Genomic DNA, 23,275 nt, shown 5'->3' with positions numbered 1-23,275 from the left:
TGGGCCACCTGACAGGTGGGGCCCAAGGGTATTTCAGTCTTTTCACAAATCAATAAATACATGAAACTTTGAAATTCAATAGAAAATTGATAAAAGCTCTTAAAAATAACTTAAAAATATGAAAAAGGATCAGCATAAAATTCTCTATTTAAATAAAATATCAAAGTGAATTTTTGAAGACAATTAAGAATAAGTCCTATTTTGATGATTTAAATCACCAGTTAAATCACACACCTAATTTTCTATAATAAAAATAAGTCCATTAATGTTTTTAGACTTTAAAAAAACACCTTGACAACATTTCAAGGTTGTATTTTGCTTTTAAACAAGTCTCTCCAAATTATTCTTAGTATTAACCTCTTACATGAAATAATAACGACATCGGAAGGGGGGAACAAACCCTAAAAATGGAATCATGCATAATTGCTTCTTTAACCATTGCCCTTATCGGACAATGATGCTATTTTTCAGAACAAGAGGACAAGGGTCAGTCCATACCTTCCAACTGCAGAACTTTGCAGTGTTCATGCAAGTTCATCACTTGCTCATGTCATTTGAGTATTTTTATCAAATTACTTGCAAAGTATTATGGTTATCACTATTGCACAAAAATCAAAACCACTACTTTCATAACTATGAATATGACTATGTGGTGGGCAATGGAACCATGGATTGTGTTGATATGGTGGAGGTTCCATTGCACGGGCTTATATCCATCTAGGATTAAACAACAAATGTCGCCAGTGATTCTTGTGCCGTAATACCCGTGTTAACCATAAGATCCGGAGTGGGACGGAGTAGTCAAAAGTGTTTCCACCTCTTGTTCATCAACGGATGCGCTTTACCGTAGACACTTGTATCTGTCGGCGGCAAGCGGTAGGCTGGGGAAGCCTTAAGTCCCCACGGCACAAATCGTAGACACTTGTCGTGCGAAGTGCAAGCGGTAGGCTGGGGAAGCCTTAAGTCCCCACGGTATTGCGGTCTATGATGGGTTGCAGCCACCGGCGTAGGAGTGTATGGTAGAGCCCAGCACTGTTGTCGTGGTCGGGGTCCACCCTGAAATTACGGGAATAATGGGACCGACGTGGACCCAGGGTCGGCGCATGCAACAAAGGGTGGGTGTTCGAGGTAGCGGAGGAACATGATTGGCTAGACCTTATACCGGGCCTCACACCTAAGGAAGTGTGGACGGGAAAGCTGCCGGTTGGCACCAAGGTTAAGATCTCTTATGGGTAAAGCAACACACCTCTCGCAGAGTGTAAGAATCGTGGACTGTCACTCCCTGTTCCGGGATTGAGGAATCTGCGAACGCGGCCGAAAGGAGCTCCATGAAGTTCTAGTAAACCGGTGAAGGCTGACGGACATAGCTCTTTGAAATAAAAGCAATCTCTTGAAGAAATGTTTATCAAAACTTGCATTGGTATTAGACTTTCTGGTCTAATATCGTAGCTAGTGCATTAAACACCTCTTATCTATAATGAACTTGTTGAGTACGCTCGTACTCATACCACTCTTAAATCCCCTGCTTAGATTGTCTGAATCATCTGGAGGAGGACTACAACAGCAATGATGGAGCCGAGATCATCGGCTACGAGGAACCAGACCTCTCAGGAGGAGTTGAAGGCGTAGACTATATCATAGTCTACGGATCCGGGGAGGCTTCCGGAGGAGAACAAGCCTAGAGATATCTGATGAGTAGTAGTAGCCGAGCAGCACAAACTCTTATTATTTAGCTGCTCGATTAAATAAATGTTTAGTTTAATGAGACTATGGTATTGTAAGTTAAGTTGGGTTCGCCTCGAACCCAGGAGTTATCCTCTTAGGACCCAAGAGGAGCTCCGAGACGACTTGTGTATGTTAATTGTAATAATATGTGAATGAGTTATGGACCCTGCTATGTTCTGTTGTACTACTCTGAGGGATGTAATATTTGCGGAATGGTACTTCGCGAATGTTATATCAATGACTGGCATACTACAACATGCAGTGGTATGCAGGGTCACCACAATATGTCAATTTATATTGTGCACTAACCCTCTAATGAGTTGTTTCGAGTTTGGTGTGGAGGAAGTTTTCAAGGATCAAGAGAGGAGTATGATGCAACATGATCAAGGAGAGTGAAAGCTCTAAGCTTGGGGATGCCCCGGTGGTTCACCCCTGCATATATCAAGAAGACTCAAGCGTCTAAGCTTGGGGATGCCCAAGGCATCCCCTTCTTCATCGACAACATTATCAGGTTCCTCCCCTGAAACTATATTTTTATTCCATCACATCTTATGTGCTTTTTCTTGGAGCGTCGGTTTGTTTTTGTTTTTTGTTTTGTTTGAATAAAATGGATCCTAGCATTCACTTTATGGGAGAGAGACACGCTCCGCTGTAGCATATGGACAAGTATGTCCTTGGTTTCTACTCATAGTATTCATGGCGAAGTTTCTTCTTCGTTAAATAGTTATATGGTTGGAATTGGAAAATGATACATGTAGTAATTGCTATTAATGTTTTGGGTAATGTGATACTTGGCAATTGTTGTGCTCATGTTTAAGCTCTTGCATCATATGCTTTGCACCCATTAATGAAGAAATACATAGAGCATGCTAAAATTTGGTTTGCATATTTGGTTTCTCTAAGGTCTAGATAATTTCTAGTATTGAGTTTGAACAACAAGGAAGACGGTGTAGAGTCTTATAATGTTTTCAATATGTCTTTTATGTGAGTTTTGCTGCACCGGTTCATCCTTGTGTTTGTTTCAAATAAGCCTTGCTAGCCTAAACCTTGTATCGAGAGGGAATACTTCTCATGCATCCAAAATACTTGAGCCAACCACTATGCCATTTGTGTCCACCATACCTACCTATACTACATGGTATTTTCCGCCATTCCAAAGTAAATTGCTTGAGTGCTACCTTTAAAATTCCATCATTCACCTTTGCAATATATAGCTCATGGGACAAATAGCTTAAAAACTATTGTGGTATTGAATATGTAATTATGCACTTTATCTCTTATTAAGTTGCTTGTTGTGCGATAACCATGTTCACGGGGACGCCATCAACTATTCATTGTTGAATTTCATGTGAGTTGCTATGCATGTCCGTCTTGTCTCAAGTAAGAGAGATCTACCACCTTATGGTTAAGCATGCATATGTTAGAGAAGAACATTGGGCCGCTAACTAAAGCCATGATCCATGGTGGAAGTTTCAGTTTTGGACAACAATCCTCAAATCTCAAATGAGAAAATTATTAATTGTTGTTATATGCTTATGCATAAAAGAGGAGTCCATTATCTGTTGTCTATGTTGTCCCGGTATGGATGTCTAAGTTGAAGAATAATCAATAGCGAGAAATCCAATGCGAGCTTTCTCCTTAGACCTTTGTACAAAGCGGCATAGAGGTACCCCTTTGTGACACTTGGTAAAAACAATGCATTGTGATGATCCGGTAGTCCAAGCTAATTAGGACAAGGTGCAGGCACTATTAGTACACTATGCATGAGGCTTGCAACTTATAAGATATAATTTACATGATGCATATGCTTTATTACTACCGTTGACAAAATTGTTTCATGTTTTCAAAATCAAAGCTCTAGCACAAATATAGCAATCGATGCTTTTCCTCTATGGAGGACCATTCTTTTACTTTCAATGTTGAGTCAGTTCACCTTTTTCTCTCCACCTCAAGAAGCAAACACTTGTGTGAACTGTGCATTGATTCCTACATACTTGCTTATTGCACTTATTATATTACTCTATGTTGACAATATCCATGAGATATACATGTTACAAGTTGAAAGCAACCGCTGAAACTTAATCTTCTTTTGTGTTGCTTCAATGCCTTTACTTTGAATTATTGCTTTATGAGTTAACTCTTATGCAAGACTAATTGATGCTTGTCTTGAAGTGCTATTCATGAAAAGTCTTTGCTTTATGATTCACTTGTTTACTCATGTCATATACATTGTTTTGATCGCTGCATTCACTACATATGCTTTACAAATAGTATGATCAAGATTATGATGGCATGTCACTCCAGAAATTATCTGTGTTATCGTTTTACCTGCTCGGGACGAGCAGAACTAAGCTTGGGGATGCTGATACGTCTCCGACGTATCGATAATTTCTTATGTTCCATGCCACATTATTGATGTTATCTACATGTTTTATGCACACTTTATGTCATATTCGTGCATTTTCTGGAACTAACCTATTAACAAGATGCCGAAGTGCCAGTTCCTGTTTTCTGCTGTTTTTGGTTTCAGAAATCCTAGTAACGAAATATTCTCGGAATTGGACGAAATCAAAGCCCAGGGGCTATTTTTCCACGAAGCTTCCAGAAGTCCGAAGGAGAGACGAAGAGGGGCCACGGAGGGGCCACACCCTAGGGCGGCGCGGCCCCCCCCTTGGCCACGCGGCCCTGTGGTGTGGGCCCCCGTGCCGCCTCTTGACCTGCCCTTCCGCCTACAAATAGCCTCCGTGACGAAACCCCCAGTACCGAGAGCCACGATACGGAAAACCTTCCAGAGACGCCGCCAACGCCGATCCCATCTCGGGGGATCCAGGAGATCGCCTCCGGCACCCTGCCGGAGAGGGGAATCATCTCCCGGAGGACTCTACGCCGCCATGGTCGCCTCCGGTGTGATGTGTGAGTAGTCTACCCTTGGACTATGGGTCCATAGCAGTAGCTAGATGGTTGTCTTCTCCCCATTGTGCTATCATTGTCGGATCTTGTGAGCTGCCTAACATGATCAAGATCATCTATCTGTAATTCTATATGTTGCGTTTGTTGGGATCCGATGAATAGAGAATACTTGTTATGTTGATTATCAAAGTTATATCTATGTGTTGTTTATGATCTTGCATGCTCTCCGTTATTAGTAGATGCTCTGGCCAAGTTGATGCTAGTAACTCCAAGAGGGAGTATTTATGCTCGATAGTGGGTTCATGTCTCCGTGAATCTGGAGGGGTGACAAGAACCTCTAAGGTTATGGATGTGCTGTTGCCACTAGGGATAAAGCATTAGTGCTATGTTCAAGGATGTAGTCACTAGTTACATTACGCGCAATACTTAATGCAATTGTCTGTTGTTAGCAACTTAATACTGGAGGGGGTTCGGATGATAACCTGAAGGTGGACTTTTTAGGCATAGATGCATGCTGGATGGCGGTCTATGTACTTTGTCGTAATGCCCAATTAAATCTCACTATACTCATCATGATATGTATGTGCATTGTCATGCTCTCTTTATTTGTCAATTGCCCAACTGTAATTTGTTCACCCAACATGTTGTTCGTCTTATGGGAGAGACACCTCTAGTGAACTGTGGACCCCGGTCCAATTCTCTTTACTGAAATACAATCTACTGCAATACTTGTTCTACTGTTTTCTGCAAACAATCATCTTCCACACAATACGGTTAATCCTTTGTTACAGCAAGCCGGTGAGATTGACAACCTCACTGTTTCGTTGGGGCAAAGTACTTTGGTTGTGTTGTGCAGGTTCCACGTTGGCGCCGGAATCCCTGGTGTTGCGCCGCACTACATCTCGCCGCCATCAACCTTCAACGTGCTTCTTGACTCCTACTGGTCCGATTAAACCTTGGTTTCTTACTGAGGGAAACTTGCCGCTGTGCGCATCACACCTTCCTCTTGGGGTTCCCAACGGACGTGCCAACCACACGCATCAATGGGCGACGGGGCAAGCACTTGAAAGAGAAACGCGCCGCCGCCTCTGCGCCTGACAAGGGAGGTCGCGGCCCGCGGAAATCGGTGCCGCTCAACGCTGCACCTTTCTCTCCTCCTGCGGACGACGCGGCGCTTCTCACCATCCCTGCCTCTGCTCGCAGCCAGTACGGCTCTAACCTTACCCCCACAGGCAACATCTTTCCGCTCGTGGCGCAAATTATCAAGGCCTCGGTTCCCACGACCTCCAAGCACCAGCCTCCTGAGGCCTCGGACAGCGACTTGCTCCTCCAACTTGACCTCCCTGAGGACCTGTCGTCGGGAGAATGGGTCTCGCCGACCCCTGGAAAAGCCCTGAGGTTGTCCGAGGAGGACAGAGCGGAGGTGGGCTGGGTCACCCCTCCCTCTGTTTCGTCTGATCAGGAATATAGGAGGAACAGCGAGCGCAGGAGCAAGAGCAACCACGATCGCCCATCTAGAAGACTGATGCTGGAAGCGGCGGAGGCAGGAGCCACGATGGTGACGCCTGCACCTCCTCCTGCGCTGGACCTGCACCAGGCTCCCGCCATCTCTAAGGACGGCTCACCTCCCTCGGGCCAGCTGCTGCTGCTGGATGCCCCAATCCCAGCCCTGGGGGCTGCTGTTGCTCGCGCGCCGCGCTCCAAGGCCCCACCGGTGGAAGCACAACGCAAGAGTATAAGAGCTAAAGGGACCTCGGATGGCCCGGTCCTCGAGCGTGCCATCCGCGCCACTGCTGAGAAGAACTCCATGTCCAAGAGCTCCATCGAGGACTCCGCTGCGCCGTCCTCCGCCACGCCTGCCCCAGGTAATTCCAACCCTCCCTCTTCCTTTGTCGCTTTCCAAGATTAGTCGGTTCAGCATCTCGTTAAGGTGGCTAGAGATAGCTGCATCCTGTTTAAATCCTCGGAGGGGTCGCCTGCCCAAGCGGTGACTCTTCTCCAAGCTCGTGAACGTGCTCAGGCCGAACTGCTCTCAGCTAGGCGAAAGATTGAAGAGGAAAAGGCTAAAGACAAGGAAGAAACAGTGCGGACAAGTACGGACCACAGGGAGGAAAGTACTTGCCCAGAAGCTGGTTCCGAGGGGGAACCAGGCTCGGGCCATGGCAAAACAAAGAAGCTTGCCCCCAAAAAGCGAAGGATCGCGCGTAGACCTACCCCGGTTGGGCACCGGCCGTTAACCCACCGAGCACGGGCGCTTAGCATGGTTTCCCAATGAGGGCCCTCTTCTGGAATATCAGGGGGTTCGGCCGCAGAGGGAGGCGAACCCTGCTCAAAGATTACCTCAGACTTCACCGTATTGATCTGGTCCTTCTTCAGGAAACTATTAAACAAGACTTCACGGACGCTGAACTTGCCAGCCTTGAGGTGGGAGAGAAATTCTTCTGGTCATGGCTCCCAGCAAATGGCCACTCGGGAGGCATGTTGTTGGGAGTTAGGGACAGTATGTTTGAAGTGGGGAGAATGGACAAGGGTCAATTCTTCCTTAGCCTATCTATTCTACATCGAGCTACCAAGAAAAAGCTGGAAATTATAGGTATCTACGGCCCTGCAGACCATGCTCGTTCTAGAGGGTTCCTGGCCGAGATTACGGCCAAAATCGCCAATTGTGACTTACCGATCCTCATGGGTGGGGACTTCAACCTTATCAGAGCGGCGGAAGATAAGAACAATGATAATATCAACTGGACCCTTATTGATCTTTTCAACGACAGCATTGCATCTTGGGCCTTAAGAGAAATCCCGCGCACTGGGGCGCGTTTCACCTGGTCGAACCGTCAGATTAACCCTGTCCGCTCTGCTCTGGACCGTGTCTTTGTCTCTGCATCTTTTGAAGCTATTTTCCCCCTTTGCTCTCTTGCTGCCGAGACCTGCCTTGGCTCTGATCACACGCCTCTCGTTTTTGACACTGGGGAGGGCTTCCCCGCTCGTTCTAATCGATTCTTCTTCGAATCCAGCTGGTTTGAGCGCCCCGATTTTGTCCCACTTGTCCAGTTTACTTGGGCCAGGTTGCTGTCCAAGGTAGGCGGCCGAGACATCATCGACTGGTGGTCGTTCATGTCGTCGGGCCTACGACAATACTTGCGGGGATGGAATCAGAACCTTGGTAGGGACACCAAGGCTACAAAGAACGCGCTCCTCACTCAGATTGCGCAGCTGGATGTGCTGGCGGACTCCTCTGGTTTGGACGAAGACGCCTGGGCATCAAGATACCATCTCGAGGAGCAACTGCTGCATATTTATAAGATGGAAGAGGAACACTGGAGGCAGCGTGGCAGAGTCAGGTGGGCTCTGCAGGGAGATGCAAACACAGCCTATTTTCACGCAGTTGCCAATGGCAGAAGAAGGAAATGCAATATCTCTGCGTTAGTCACGGACAGCGGGACGATCACGGACCCGAAGCTCATCCAACAACATGTTTATGACTTCTACAGAAGCATGCTTGGCTCGTCTGCTGAAAGGATGTGCGGGTTGGCACCACATACCTGGGATAGGTATAGCCGGGTCTCAGTGGAGGAGAATGTGAAGTTGGCTCTCACATTCTCTGAAACTGAGCTTGAAGCAATCGTTAAGGACATGAAGACAGATACCGCCCCGGGCCCGGACGGTTTCCCTGTTGTCTTCTTCAAGAAATTCTGGCCGCAGGTCAAGCTGGGTATTCTACACATCCTCAATGACTTTGTGCTGGGGCGCATTGACATTTCTAGACTCAACTTTGGAATTCTTTCGCTTATTCCGAAAGTGCCCGACGCGGATCAAATCACACAGTACAGACCTATTGCACTGATCAATGTAATCTTTAAGATCGTTTCCAAGGCTTTCGCATCTAGGTTGGATCCGATTGCGCATAGGATCCTTTCTCCCAATCAAACTGCCTTTGTCAAGGGAAGAAATATCCTCGACGGTCCGTTGACGCTGCTAGAAATCATTCACGATTTGAAACAGAGAAAGCACAATGGGGTGCTCCTCAAGTTGGACTTTGAAAAAGCATACGACAGAGTGAACTGGGACTTCTTGGGGGAAGTTCTTCGTTGCAAGGGTTTTGACGAAGGATACATCCATAGGATCTTACAACTTGTCTCTGGGGGACAAACTGCTATCTCTATCAACGGTGAAGTGGGGCCGTTTTTTAGAAATAAGAGAGGGGTTCGCCAGGGAGACCCCCTTTCACCGCTGCTTTTCAACTTCATTGGGGAGGCCCTGTCGGGTATTCTTTCTGCGGCTTCCAAAGCCGGACACATTCACGGTCTGGTTCCACACCTGTTGCCCGGGGGAGTCTCCCATCTTCAGTATGCAGACGACACGCTTATCCTCATTCAAGGTTCGGATGAGGATATTGCTAAACTTAAATTTCTGTTGATGTGCTTTGAGGATATGTCGGGGCTCAAGATCAACTATCACAAAAGCGAGGTGTTTGTGCTGGGCCAGCGGTTTGAAGAGCGGACTGCAATTGCTGACAAGCTTAACTGCAAGCTTGGCTCCTTCCCCTTCATTTATTTGGGCCTCCCTATCTCTGACAGAAAGTTAACCCTTGAGCAGTGGCTCTTCCTTGTGCGGAAACTCGCCTCAAAAATTGAACCTTGGTTAGGAAGGCTGATGTCGTCAGGGGGACGACTTATCCTCTCCAATGCATGCCTAGACAATCTCCCGATGTTTGCGATGGGCCTGTTCCTCCTCCATGATGGGATTCATGCGAGGTTTGATTCTCATCGCTCTAAGTTCTTTTGGGAAGGAGCGGGACCGAAGAGGAAGTACCACCTGGTGAACTGGCCAACTGTTTGTAGACCCAAGGAGTATGGAGGGCTAGGGTTACTCAATACCAAAAAGATGAATGTGGCACTGATGCTGAAGTGGATTTGGAGATTGTACCAGGAAGAGGACACGATCTGGGCTCGCATCATCCGTGCTAAGTATGTAGACGCCTCCGACCTGTTTGCGGGATCAGGTCATGGAGGCTCCCCCTTCTGGAAAAGCCTTCACAAAGTCAAGAACCTCTTTAAGGTTGGAGCCAAGCACAAGGTGCAGAATGGCAATAGAACTAACTTCTGGAAGGACTGGTGGTGGGGAAGGGGCCCCCTACTGGAGTCCTTCCCTTTGTTATTTGCCATCTGTGACAATCAAGATATCTCGGTCGCTGAGGCGTTGTCTCAAGACAATCTGCAAGTCCGTTTTCGCCGTTCTCTTGATCCGGAAGGTGTAAGGCAGTGGGAAGACCTCCAAAGTTGTTTGGCTGCGGTGACTCTCACCACGGGCCAAGACAAGATCTCTTGGCACCTGGAACAAAACGGAGCTTTCTCAGTGAGATCCATGTATGCTAAGCTGTCGACGGGTACGACGGTGGCTCATTTCAAAGACCTGTGGGAAGCCTCGGTTCCGTTAAAAATCAAGATTTTCTCCTGGCAATTAGCCCTGGATAAGCTGCCCTCGGCACTGCAGATCCTTACTCGACATGGTCGGTCAAACGGCCTATGTGCCCTGTGTGGTGCGCCGGAGGATGTCAGCCATATCTTCTTCTCCTGCTCTTTGGCGATCTTCGCGTGGTCAGTCTCGCGCCAGCTGCTCGGGTGCAACTGGCGCCCCGCTAACTTTGCTCAGTTCCATGATATCTTGTCTAGCTTCTCGGGTTACCCTAGAAAGCTGTTGTGGATCCTTTTCCTTGCCCAGTCTTGGGCGCTGTGGAATGTGCGCAATAAACTTGCTATTGAGAAGAAAATTATTGCTAACCCAGCTGACATCGTTTACAAAATCATCATTTTTTTGCAGCTGTGGAGCCTAAAATGCAAGTCAAGAGAAAAGGAGGGCCTAAACTGGATGGTGCGCGAGCTAAGGGAGCTGTACGCATCTCTCAGGCCACCGACGTCGTGATGGAGTAGCCCGTGCCATGGTGGGGTGCCTGGGACGGCCCGGAATGCATGAAGTCCTTCTCCTTTTTTTTTATGCCTTTGTCTGTCTCCTTGCATCGTGTCTAGAAACTCTATGGTTATGTGTGCGTTGGCGAAGCTGTGATGCCCAGCAGGTTGTACCTAAACCTTGTTACCTTGATGGCTTTATCAATTTAAAGTCGGGCAAATCTTTGCCTATTATCTAAAAAAAACATCCACCTACCTTCTCCTCCCAGTTCGACTGATACGATCATGGTTTCACTATTGCGATATAGATCCCTACCAAGTTGAAACGATACGTATCGTACTGTGTATCCTAATTAGGTGGTATCATTGTCAGGATGCGATACCATGCATGCCTTGAATCGGTAGTATCCCTATACTTCTACGAAACGAGATACCACACATTATTTAAAACTAATCAAAGAATTAGTTAACCTAGTAACATCGCGACCCTTATAAGCAGGTATCGCTTCATTGGCTTCATGTTGTGGACTAAATATACTAATTTTTAGAGACACAAAACTGTGAGGTTTTAGAATTTTTAAAAATCTGAAATTGAAGGGAGCACTGGTGCCCACGTGTGACACTTTTTGCATATGCATCCCTTATGTGGTGTTGGGTTGTATGTTTCAAGTCTAGAATATGGTATACCACTCTATTACGAGAATAATATGATGTGGCACTACGTTTTTCCAGAAGTATATGTTAGGTAACTACTTTATTTAACACAAAATTTTAATATTCAAATAGAAATTTCATAGTATGGTGATACTACGATATAATCCTACGATACTGTAATGTTGATGGAAAAATGATACCGCCTGTTATCCCGATACTGAAAACGATACGACTAACACCGGTACCACCGAGACTTAATATAAGCTAAACCAAAGGCCGGAGTATTTAAGTTGGCAGCTAGGTTGTGAAGCTTGCGCCAGTACCGTTGTGCGCACAGGCGTAGAGATGTTCCTCCGCCGCATCCCCAGGATAGCCGCCCACTGGATCATCAACTTGTACCGCGCGGCGGGAAAGCTCCTCAGCGATGCCTTCCAGTACAACCGTAACTCCATTACCAGACTATCCACCGCCGGCGCCGCCGCCTCCAGGTGCACCATCCCGTCCGCAGTAGATAAGACGGTAGTGTTTGACTTCCACGGCGGGCTCCTGAGATCCAGCGCTATCTTTCCCTACTTCGTGCTCGTCGCCTGCGAGGGCGGCAGCCTGCTCCGAGCGTTCCTCCTGCTCTGCTCCTTCCCCCTCGTCTGGATCATGGGCGAGCACGCCGGCGCTGGTATCCGGGTCATGGCGTTCGTCACCTTCGTCGGGCTCAGGCCACAGGACGCTGAACTCGTGGCCCGCGCCATCCTGCCCAAGTTCTACATGGAGAGGCTTAACGCGCAGGTGTACGACCACCTGTGGCTGCCGGCGACGAGGAAGGTGGCGGTGACGAGCGCGCCTAGGGTGATGGCGGAGTGGTTCCTGAAAGAGTACATGGCCGCAGACGTGGTGGTCGGATGTGAACTTCAGATTGTTAAGGTTGGAGGCCGCTGTTACTTCACCGGGCTGCTGTGCGAGCCAGATCAAGGGACGTCGGCATTGAGAGAAGTGTTCAGAACGGACGGCGCCATGGCCGACGTTGGCGTCGTCCGCAACTCCAACCCACTTGATCACTGCGCCATGGCCGACGTTGGCGTCGTCCGCAACTCCAACCCACTTGATCACTTCTTCCTCCGCTATTGCAAGGTACTCCCTGATCTATTCCATTCTACTCGACGCTATTCCTTTAATACAAGACAAATGAACTACTCCGATTGAAGTCAAATTAAATAGGAACGGAGAGAGTAAGCAGCGATGCGTACTTAACATTCTACACTTTGTATAGTGTAGTGTTCGCCTTATAGCTGTACTCGTACGGAGGAGTACGTAGCAGTTGCGACTTAAGCAACGCTAATTGCTACTTCTGTTAATTCTCGTCTACTGTCTAGACGTACGAGAGAACTGGCTTAATACTTGGTCAGTTACAACTTACAACTCACATGTAAAAACTCAGCTGCAACCTTTCTGCAAATCACAACAAAAATCCAAAGCTTGAGGACTACATGCTCTAACTTAAATTCCATCTATTTTCATTCAGTAGTAACTCATGTACAAGTAGAAAAACACAGACCCAATCCAAGTGCAACTCACATACCATCACGAGTTACGATGTAAATCCAACGAATAACAACGTGACCGAGCTCCAACTTCAACTTTATCTAGATAAAAAAAATTAGGAACCCCGGAGAAATAATGAGAAGGACACATTTTTAATTATTTTGAGGGAGAGGGAGAGAAAGAGAGTGCATTTATGTAGTCTCACAATTTTGAGAGAAATAATGAGAAGGACACGTTTTTATTTTGAGAGAGAGAGAGAGAGAGAGAGAGAGAGAGAGCCTTTATGTAGTCTCACAATTCCGAAATGCTCTAAGGAAGTGACCTATTTTCTTCAACCACATATATATGAGATGTTTCGCATTTAAAAAATAATAATAGGAACATGTGCGGTGCACAACATTCATCATGGTGGCATGTTTCCTTGTCTATCAAGAGGCAAGCAATTTCCTCATATGTCTTCATCTTTTCAGGTTAAATCATTTTCGAGATCTTGCTTCATATGGTTTCATTCCGGTTTTTGGTTGTTCTGGTTTGGGTGAGTTGGTTGGGCTGTCTAGGCGAATGAGGAGAGGGTCTGCATGTAGTTTTATTGTACCGGTTTTCAAACATATTTTCATTAAATAATTGTGCACTTTTTTTAATTAATAGGTTGGAGCAAGTTTTGCCCTTCGTTGCAAAAAAAAACATGGTGGCCTGTTTTTTCTTTACCAAAATATGGCTTGCATACATTAAATAAGGACTACCTTAGAGCATCTTCAACCGCGTTCCCCAAAGTGACCCCCAAACGATGCCGGATCGAGCGTTTGGAGGACTCGTTTTCTTCGTGCCGTGTTTGGGGGACGTCGCTCCCCAGCCGCGTCCCCCAAACGCGGCCTCCAAACTTATTTTTTCATTAAAATACTCTTATTTTGTTTTTTTGCATTTTCATTTCAATAGAGAGGAGGAACATTACACAAACTAATACATAATTGTGAACATGGTTTTACACAAACTAATACATAGTTTGGAACATGGTTTTTATAAACTAATACATAGTTAAAACACTGCAAAATGAGGAAACCTAACTATAGCTAGCCTCACAGATTTCGTATGTTCGCTGCCAAAAAAGAACACTCTCAGACACTCTCTGTCACCTAAAGTGGAAAATCCAAGTGGTAATGTTAGTCATGTTGGTCCTTTGCAAGGAGAACATACAGAAACCTTCGTGACCATTTTCGCTGGAAAGAAAAAAAATACTCGGCATGTTCAATCATCCTCCTCTTCGTCCTCAAATAAGTGTACATCTAGTTCTAAACTTTATCCATAAAAAAATGTACTCCTTATTTTTCCAATGCACTTTAATTGCTTCTCACTCATCGCACGGAAATCAAACCCAATAGTATTGACCACATGTTATTCTCGTTTTCTACATGCACTTAGCTTATTGGAGGTGAAAAATTAAAGAGGAGAGATGCATATTTCCAATGTATTTTTCACTCAACTCCATAATTTATTTTGAAAATCCCACATGTACACTTATTTGTGGACGGGGGCATATGAAGGTTACTTAAGCCGTTTTCAAGGGTAGCTCCTAGTGCGAACTCATATAAAAAGAGCTGAGGTGGCAACCTATTTAATGAAGAGAGAGTGTGTGATGTATGTATAGCAAGAACTAGCCACAAACTGACCCGAAACTAATTTCTGTAGAAACGATGTGTAGAAACAATTGATTGTGATGGTTCTGTTGTTTCCTAGCAAGATACGGCGTTAAGAACTGGCCCAATATGAACGGCTTTAGACTGCTCGTAGTAGGAGTAACATAGCTAGTAACATCATACATCTCAAGGTATTTTGGTGACATGACATGCTAATAAATAAAGAAAGAGGGTGATGTGGTAACTACTCCCTCCGTCCCGGTTTACAGGGCTTACATAATTTTACATCAGGATCAAGGCAACATTTGATTGGACGTTAAAATTGAAACCAGCGCTGCCTCTCTCCAATCAGCTGTAGTTGCTATTTAATAGGAATGCTAATAGATAGCTCATGCAAAACGGGATAGACCCACCGAGCGCGCATGCAAGCAACCAGCCCCATATGAAAACTCGTTTGGCCCACCCCACCCCCATGCACTAGGTTGTTTCAGCTAGCTAAAATAAAGGAGAAAGAGAAAGTGAAGAGTAATTCGAGGAGTTTACTAGTTGTAATTAAATGCATGCAAGCCTTAGTGGGAAGATGTTGTGGGACAAATATTTTTTCAGATTAGGCCCTGTGAACCGGGACGGAGGGAGTAGCTATGTTACCATAACATCACACACCTCAAGTTAAGATGAGTCTACAACATAATAAATGATACAATGCATGACACCACATATAAGTTAGTACCCACTATGAAGGTAATAACATAACATATGTTACTAGTCTAAATTACTCCCCACTGTGACCAGCCTTAGTGTTCCTACTTCCTAGTATACTAGTAACGTTACCTTCTTAAATGTCTCGATGGTTCGGAAACAAGAGTATATTACCGGAAATTAAATTTGGATCATGTTTGCATACGAATCTGTTATGTGAATATTTTTTTGCCAAAGTAATTTGAAATAAAATTTCTCCACCACATCTAGAGCAAGGTTCAAAAAAGCGCTAAGCGCTAAGCGAGCGGTGAGGCTGTGCCTAGAGGAACTACTGCTTAAGCGAGCTTAAGCGCCGCTTAAGCGTGCATGGCAAAACAGGCATATGTAAATCTAAAATAGAAAATATTGAATAACCTCACTTAGTTCTGTGTTATTTCTGGTCCAACAAAAGGCCCAACATGATGCCTCTTGCTTCTCAGGTCGTAGCCAAACACATGACCCCCTCCAAAAGGCCCAATAACCTCACGCACTGCAAATAAATCGATCCCCTCGTGCTTCCCAGCCTCCCAGATCCCAGGTCATAGCCGCCACTCACGCACGCCTGCCTCTCTCACTTTGATCCCCTCGATCTGGACTAGAAGGGGACGAGGGGAACGAGCTGCTGGAGGAAGGGGACCCTGTCTAGGCGGCCTTGAGGAAGATCTAGAGGGTGGCACGAAAGAGGAGCTTGACTAGTGGCGCGGAGGAGCTCTAGTGTTGTCGCCTCTTTCTTCTGCCTCGACGCGGGAGTAGAATTGGGATGCGTACGGAATTCCTAACCCTAACCCTCTTGCTTCTGCCTCGACAACGCTTGAGAGCCCGCCTCCACAGCTCCTCCTCGCTTTTCCTCTCGCCTAGGCCGAAAGCTGAGCGGAAGGGCTCCGCTTAGCTCTAATCTACGCTTAAGCGTACGCTCAGGAACGCTTTTTTGAACCATGATCTAGAGATTATATGTTCGCACACAACCTTTTGAAAAAAAGGAACATTTTTGTGTCCCATGTAAAAAATCCAACTACTATCCATTGTTTCTGTCGTGTACTGCATGCGACGCTGTAGTAGTTGGATATTTTAGGTATTACTAATACTTAAGCGGTGGGTCTTGGGCATTAGTGCATACAGCCTTGATTTGGTAGACTTCATTGGATGTCATCGAAACAACGACGAGGCACCAAAAAAATTGGTCATGCCCTTAAGTTGATGACGCCAAATTTTTGGTGACGCAACCACATAAATTATGATACTGATAATAATTCAGTCTAGGGATCTTAAAGATAATTCTCAATTTTCTCCAAGTGAAATTGAGTCTAGGGTTCTTAAAGATAATTCTCAATTTTCTCCTTCTCCCTAGAATAAAGTATAGACTGCAACCTGTTAGCGGTATACCCAGTTTCAGAAGTAACGTACGTTTGACAATGCAGAATTTTAGTCTTGGCACGGCCACAGCCAATCACAGTTGTCTGGAGAAACCGAAGAATGTTTTTGTCTGTTGGCGCTGCAGTAGATACGACGAATATGCATAGAAGATTAGAAGACAATGGTAAGATTATATATATACGTGGCTGCACAGCTTCCACGGGCGACTCTACTTCTGGAAGCACCAAACCCAACTGTCCAAGTCCAATCTGTTAGTAGAACCATGGGCCTGAGTTTGTTCAGGGTGATCCATTTGGTGCAGGGGGAGTAGCACTTTCAGCCGGTCACGCTCTCAACGGTCTGCATTATTATTTGGAGAAAAACGACGTCACCGTACTAAGCGGTCATAATTAACTCCCTGTTCCGACTGATATAAAGATAGTGCAAGAGGAAATTTAGAGCAGGTACAATAGTATTGTCATACTATTAGCTTTCTATAAAAATTTAAATATTATATATTTACTTAGTTGAAGAAAAGAGAAACGAAGAGGAGACATGCCGACTCTAATCAAAGAATCGACTCTAGCGCTAGATATATGATATTTTTAAGAGTGAGTGGTAAGTCATAAATAAGAAAAGTAATATTTTTTTGTAGTTTTCTATTGAACTACGAAAAGTATATGGCAACTACCAGATTAGCTATATATAACATGATAATATATTATAGCCAACAAACAGCTCATTCTTGCTTTTGGGAGGTCATTACGACATAAGGCTGCCACACTATTTTTTTTTAGAAACACAGTACAAACGTCTCACATGCACGCACATAAACTCACCCCTATGAACGCACACACGCACACCCTACCCCTATGAGCACCTCCGGAAGACTGAGCTGGCGGATTGGATTTTGAAATTGACGAAGTCACCACCGGCGCCTCGCTGTCGACGGGAACGTCGCCTCCCACTGAATAAATATTCCACCTTTATGAGACACGCAGATGTTAAACCTGGGGTTTGAACTCTGGTGGGTTGGGGGTACAACCACCTCCTAGCCACCCAACCTCAGGTTGGTTCTCGGCTGCCACGCTACTCTGCAACCTACAATTTGAAGCGACACTATGCAACTCCAAATTGATTTTTGTTAGACCCTTTAAGCTACTCTAGTCTAGATGACGTTCACATTTACGGGCCAAAGTCCACTAAACTGGCAAATCATGAAATCTCAACGTTCTGTTTAACATCAAATATTCTCGATTTTATTTATAAAACAATGTTTTATTATTTATAAGGTTAAAGCATCATAATCGGTCTTTGCAAAACTAAAATACACACAACCACAACAAATTTAGCAAAAAAACAGACGAAATACAAGTAATCATCAAGTAACTCTAGATTGCCTATGGTGATGGAGGTTCAATTCAATGATCATGGAGTCATCCATTTTGGATAAAAACACCCCTCGCCGTGTCCTCTAACAGTTAGATATGTTCATAAACAAATCACGATTCTCCACAAGTTTTAGAGGCGGCCACGAACGAGCAAACCGGTTATATATAGGGGACTAAGTTTAGTCTCGTAGAGCTTTGGGGAGAGAGTTGGAGCTACTTATAAAGACAACTCTTCTACCTGTACTACGGGCTCTTTTGATTCATAGGATTTATACAGGATTGTGTACAATTTAGATCCTATTGGAAAATTTTCTATCCAAATTGTTTGATTCATAGGAATATATCCTATAGTAAATTAATCCTATAGGAATCGAAAAAATACAATAGGCCATACCTCATGATTTTTTTTGCTACAATCAAACACACTTCATCTTTCCATAGGATTCAAGTACGCGTGACGTCTTAATCCTATGATTTTTCTATTCCTATACCTTTTCTATCCTATGAATTTAAGGAGCCCTAAGTGAGTAAGAATTTTCGTTATTCATGCGTGCTCCTCCTCTGCCACTCGCCTCGACACACATGTGTCGCGTTTCGTGAATCGAATTAGAGACATGTTTTGGTAGAATTTTAATATTTGTTTGGTGCATCAACTAGGTGTGTATGTGCCAACATGCTGGTGCATGCTCGACACCGTGTCCTTTTATTTCACTGTGTGACCGTTTGGTCGGTCCAATATATCCTTATCCTTAGTTGGCGTATAAATTTAGTCAGCAATGATTCCTAACTTTGACTAAATGGTATTGAATAATCCATTATAAAATATATCTTGCGATGGATGTGTTGTTTATTGATGAAGTATTGTAGTGTAGCTCTTTATTTTCATATATGTACTTAGAGCAAGTATAATAAGTCCTAGTCAGCTGGCTATAAGGGTTAAAATAATATATTCATGCTTAGTTGGAGGAGAGAGAGGAGGAGAGAGAAGAGGAGTGGGCTCTCATGCAAGAGCCAGCTCTAGCACGTGCTCCTAGGCACTTTGTGAGAGTGAAATGTGGGCCATCCATTGACAAAGTAGTACATGATTATAGCTCACTATTATACATGTTGGCTCTATGTTAGCTACAAATGACATGGCACATGGCTTATAAACTTGCTCTTAGTCAAACTCATTAATTATAGAACCGTTTAAAAGGAACATGGTAGCGAAAGCCTCTACCTTTTTTAAAATAATAAGAATCAAAAGCTGCATCTTTGAGAAGTTAAATTTGACTGACTAGGTTGTACATCCACTTTTAGAACCAAATAAGTTAGACTCACTTCTTATAAATTATAGAATTTTTACTAAATTTATACGTCATGTATTTGTGGAGAAAGGAAGTACATTATGATCATCCTACAACCATGCTATTATTGTTAGGTTCTTATGAAGCCCAGACAACCATGGGCGGACACACAGGGTGGGCCGGGTGGGCCGTGGCCCACCCCAAATTTTCAGGATTTTTTGCACTACCCCAGGGAATAGCGTGGAATTTAGCTAAAAAAAGGAAATAGCGTGTATTTTCTGGATAGAAAACGCGCTTGACTGCTTCCTCCCATTGCCATCGATCCCCTCCTCTCCTCCTGGTTGGTTGGTCGCCTCCCCTCGCCGACGCGCCAACTTGCGCCTTCGTCGGCTCGGCCTCCCGGCCCCTCCTGGACTCGACCGCCACCACGCCGGCTCGGCCGCTCGGCCTCTCCCGAACTCCCCGGCCACAACGCCGGCTGCTGGGCCGCTCGCCGGCGTCGCCGCTCCGGCCGGTCGACGCCCCACTCTGACCGGCAAGGCTTAGTCGCGCGCCGCTCAGCTCAGCCCCAGGCCCAACCACGAACCGCCCCCGCCCCCAAGCTCTGTATATTTCTCTTTTTTTTGACAATCAATACCACATATATTCATAATAATAAATAGTACATGGTAGAGATACACGAGCTGTCTCCAGCGATTACAAAATAAAGTCTAAAAGATACTAGCAAATCTTCGAGGTCTTCAAACTCTTTCTTCTTCCAAGACATAATCTTGTACTTTTCTGAATGCAGCCAAAGATAGATAACAAACCATAGACCTGTAAATACCAACGAAGGTTCTCCCATAATTTGAATTTGAGCCGCAATGCCAAAGCTGCGTGCACGCGCGCAACCATTAAAGTAGTCAATCAACATCGGCAAGAGTACCAACACCAGTATGTCAGGGAATAAAAACCGATCTGCCTTGTCGACGTTGATGGAGAGCCGAGAATACGAATCACCATTGTCGAGGACGTAGCAACCGGGACAAGAACTGCGAGGATAATCCTCCTCGCGGCAACCATGAGAAAAGATCCAAGATCGATCTGGCGAAGTAAGATCTGAACACCCATACCTAGATAATTGTAATCTTTCGGCACCACCATTGACGTCGGGAAGGAGATCTCGTCGTCGAACGAAAGGCCGAAGATCACTTATTGCAGATGATGCCATCTCCATTGCGGGGAAACCAACAAGAAAACGACAACCAAAAACCTAACATAGACTACTGAAAAGACTACTTTTATTGAAAACTCCACTCATAGATCGGGTTCCCCACTCCTCCCGACGCCGGCGAAGCCGGCCGGAGGAGGGGGAACCAATCTATGGAGGAGGCTGAGTCGGAGCGGCTAGGGCTTTTCTCAAGAGGCGGCGGCTACAGGGACGTATCAAACGAATCTAGGATTCACAGTCACATACCGCCAGCTCTGTATATTTCTCTGTTGATCTGTTCCCGTCAAGTGTGCAGGAGACTGGCCAGGAACATATGTATGTCTCTACGTTCAGCTGTTCCCTTCTCTTTTTCGTTAGTTTCTTTTTACTAGAATTACAATCAACTAATACTTGTGTAGATTGTAGAAATATAATAGATAATTTATGTTTAGAAATTACAATCAATATCTTATATAAATTTTATTGTTTCTATTGTTATTGTAGAATTGATTATGAAGAGCCATAGGGATAGCATGGGGGATAGCCACATTGCGGCACATAGTAGGATTGATTTGATTCAGTTCTCTAGAGGGATTAATGTTATGTAGCTTCTGAGTTTTCAATCTAGATGGAAATAAACATGCTCCTAGACCGTTCTAGCTTCTGAGTTTTCAATTGGAGAGTTCATTGGAGTTTAATGCAAACAAAAAACATAAATATTCTTAGAGAGCTGTTCAAGTTAACACATAGATAGTCTAACTTAACGCATCCATTAGTCATCCCTTGGATAATCTAGGATAATTGATAATTTTTGGGCAAAATTTAGTTTGGGCCGTTGCATCTTACTTGTATTTTTGCCAATATATTACTCATTTAGCAAACTTTTATCACAATCAGGGGAACGCAAAAAAAAATTGAGGCGTGCCCACCCTCCATTTTTTTCCTGCGTTCGCCACTGCAGACAACTGCAATCATATAATTTACTGGTTTATTAGTTTTTCACTTAGTACATAAAATAGGTTGATTGTAGTGCGACAAGTAATACCTAGAGAAATATTTCATCATTTTTTAGCATTAATATTCCCGAAGACATTTCTCTATGGACTTGACCATTGATCACCCTGATAACCACAGGAACTCTATAGAGTGACCAAGGAGAGCACCAAGACCGCTCATCTTCCACGTACGAGGTACCCGAAGCCGCTCATCTTCCACGACGGCCGCCTCGCCTTCCTCCCCACCTCCTCCGCCACGCTCGCCTTCTTCCTCTTCCTTCCGCTCGGGCTCACACTCTCCGTCATCCGTATCTCCATCGGCATCGGTCTACCCTACAAAATCAGCTTTGCGGCTGGAGCGCTCTTGGGAGTCCGCTTACGCACCTCTGGCCTCGCGAAAAACATGGCGGCCAAGCGCAGGGGCGTCCTGTTCGTGTGCACCCACCGGACTTTGGTCGACCCCATCATGCTCACGGCGGCGCTGCAAAAGCCCGTGCCAGCGGTAACCTACAGCCTTAGCCGGCTCTCGGAGATCCTGGCGCCCATCAAGACGGTGCGGCTCACGCGCGACCGCGAACGCGACGCCGCCATGATGTCGCGGCTGCTGGAGCAGGGAGACCTCGCGGTCTGCCCCGAAGGCACGACATGCCGGGAGCCCTACCTTCTGCGGTTCAGCCCGCTGTTCGCCGAGCTCGCCGACGACATGGAGCCCGTGGCGCTGGACGCGCGGGTGACGTTGCTGTACGGCACGACGGCGAGCGGCCGCAAGTGGCTTGACCCCGTGGCGTTCTTCGCTAACCCGGCGCCGGCCTACCGCGTAGAGTTCCTTGGCGCTGTGCCGCGGGATCAGACGCGCGCAGGGGGGAGGACCGGAGCCGAGGTCGCGAACTGGGTCCAGCAGCGGCTCGGTGAGGCGCTTGGGTTCGAATGTACTGGGCTTACTCGCCGCGACAAGTACACTATGCTCGCCGGAACCGACGGTGTGGTTCGCAAGTAGAGAGGAAAATTAGCCAACACTGGTTACTGTAAATAGGAGTATATATGTTCGGAAGTTGTGGGGTTCTATATTCTATCACTCCCGTGAAAATGAAAAATGCTTGTCTGCCAGGGTGGATAAGCAAATGCTTGTATAGAAATCTATTCAAAGTAAAGTCCATCATCATCTCGTGAACTTTATGTAAGCCATAGCTTCATCTTGTCGTCATGCCTTATTTTTTTGAAATAAGAAATTGCCCCGGCCTCTAAGAGATCCATGATGTCTTGATTTATTTCATTTATTCAACAAACATTGACAAAAAGCATTACAGCGGTCGTACAAACTGAATCCGCCAAAGAAGGTGTCAAAGAACCCGAAAACTCTAGAAAAGGCCGACCTTCGCGAAGGGAAGACAATTCGCTCCGCACGTGACAAGTGGCGCGTTGTGGTGACAGAAAATTCCTCGGAAGTGGTCTCCCTGCTCGCCACGTGTCGCAAGGAGAAGCAAAGTGGGGATGAGGGAGGAGAGAGAAGGCAGAGGGGCTGCCTTTTTCCCATTATTTTCTAGATTCGTTTTTTTTTAAAATGAAATATCTCGAGAACCGTAAGTCCAAATTACGAACCGTTTTCACTTTTGAGATCCTCGCGTCGAGATCTTTAAAACTAGATCCCATGTTGATAGGTTTCGGCGTACTCGTGTTTCAACTGATAAGTAGCTCTGTTTTTAGTGTGTTTGGTGCAGTTTTTCCCTTTACTCGGTAACTGTACTCGTCTGTGTGTTACCTGTACTAACTCGTGCGCGATCAGATTTCGCTGTGTGCGATCAGATTGTACATGTACTTGCTTGTGTGCGCGATCGTACTGCCGTATTGATCAGACTTGTGTACATGTACCGCCGTGTGCACGATCAGATCGCCGTGTACGTATTTGATCAGACTTCAGACATGTACCGCCGTGCACGATCAGATCGCTGTATCGTGAT

The 23,275-nt window shown here is 45.6% G+C and overlaps 1 protein-coding gene across 1 annotated transcript; it reads left to right on the top strand.

The window, feature by feature from the left end:
• Window positions 1-11,501: 11,501 nt before the first annotated feature.
• On the top strand, window positions 11,502-22,566 carry LOC127343051 (glycerol-3-phosphate acyltransferase 1). Its single transcript, XM_051369128.2, has 2 exons — window positions 11,502-12,320; window positions 21,457-22,566. Exons 1-2 carry the CDS (start codon window positions 11,541-11,543, stop codon window positions 22,312-22,314), a joined length of 1,638 nt encoding a protein of 545 aa, XP_051225088.1. The 5' UTR covers window positions 11,502-11,540; the 3' UTR covers window positions 22,315-22,566.
• Window positions 22,567-23,275: the final 709 nt, after the last annotated feature.

Source organism: Lolium perenne, chromosome 3 (genome assembly GCF_019359855.2).
Source record: "Lolium perenne isolate Kyuss_39 chromosome 3, Kyuss_2.0, whole genome shotgun sequence".
Classification (NCBI taxonomy): Eukaryota; Viridiplantae; Streptophyta; class Magnoliopsida; order Poales; family Poaceae; genus Lolium; species Lolium perenne.
Note: the sequence above shows the minus strand (reverse complement) of the source record. Positions and strands in the feature narration are given on the sequence as shown.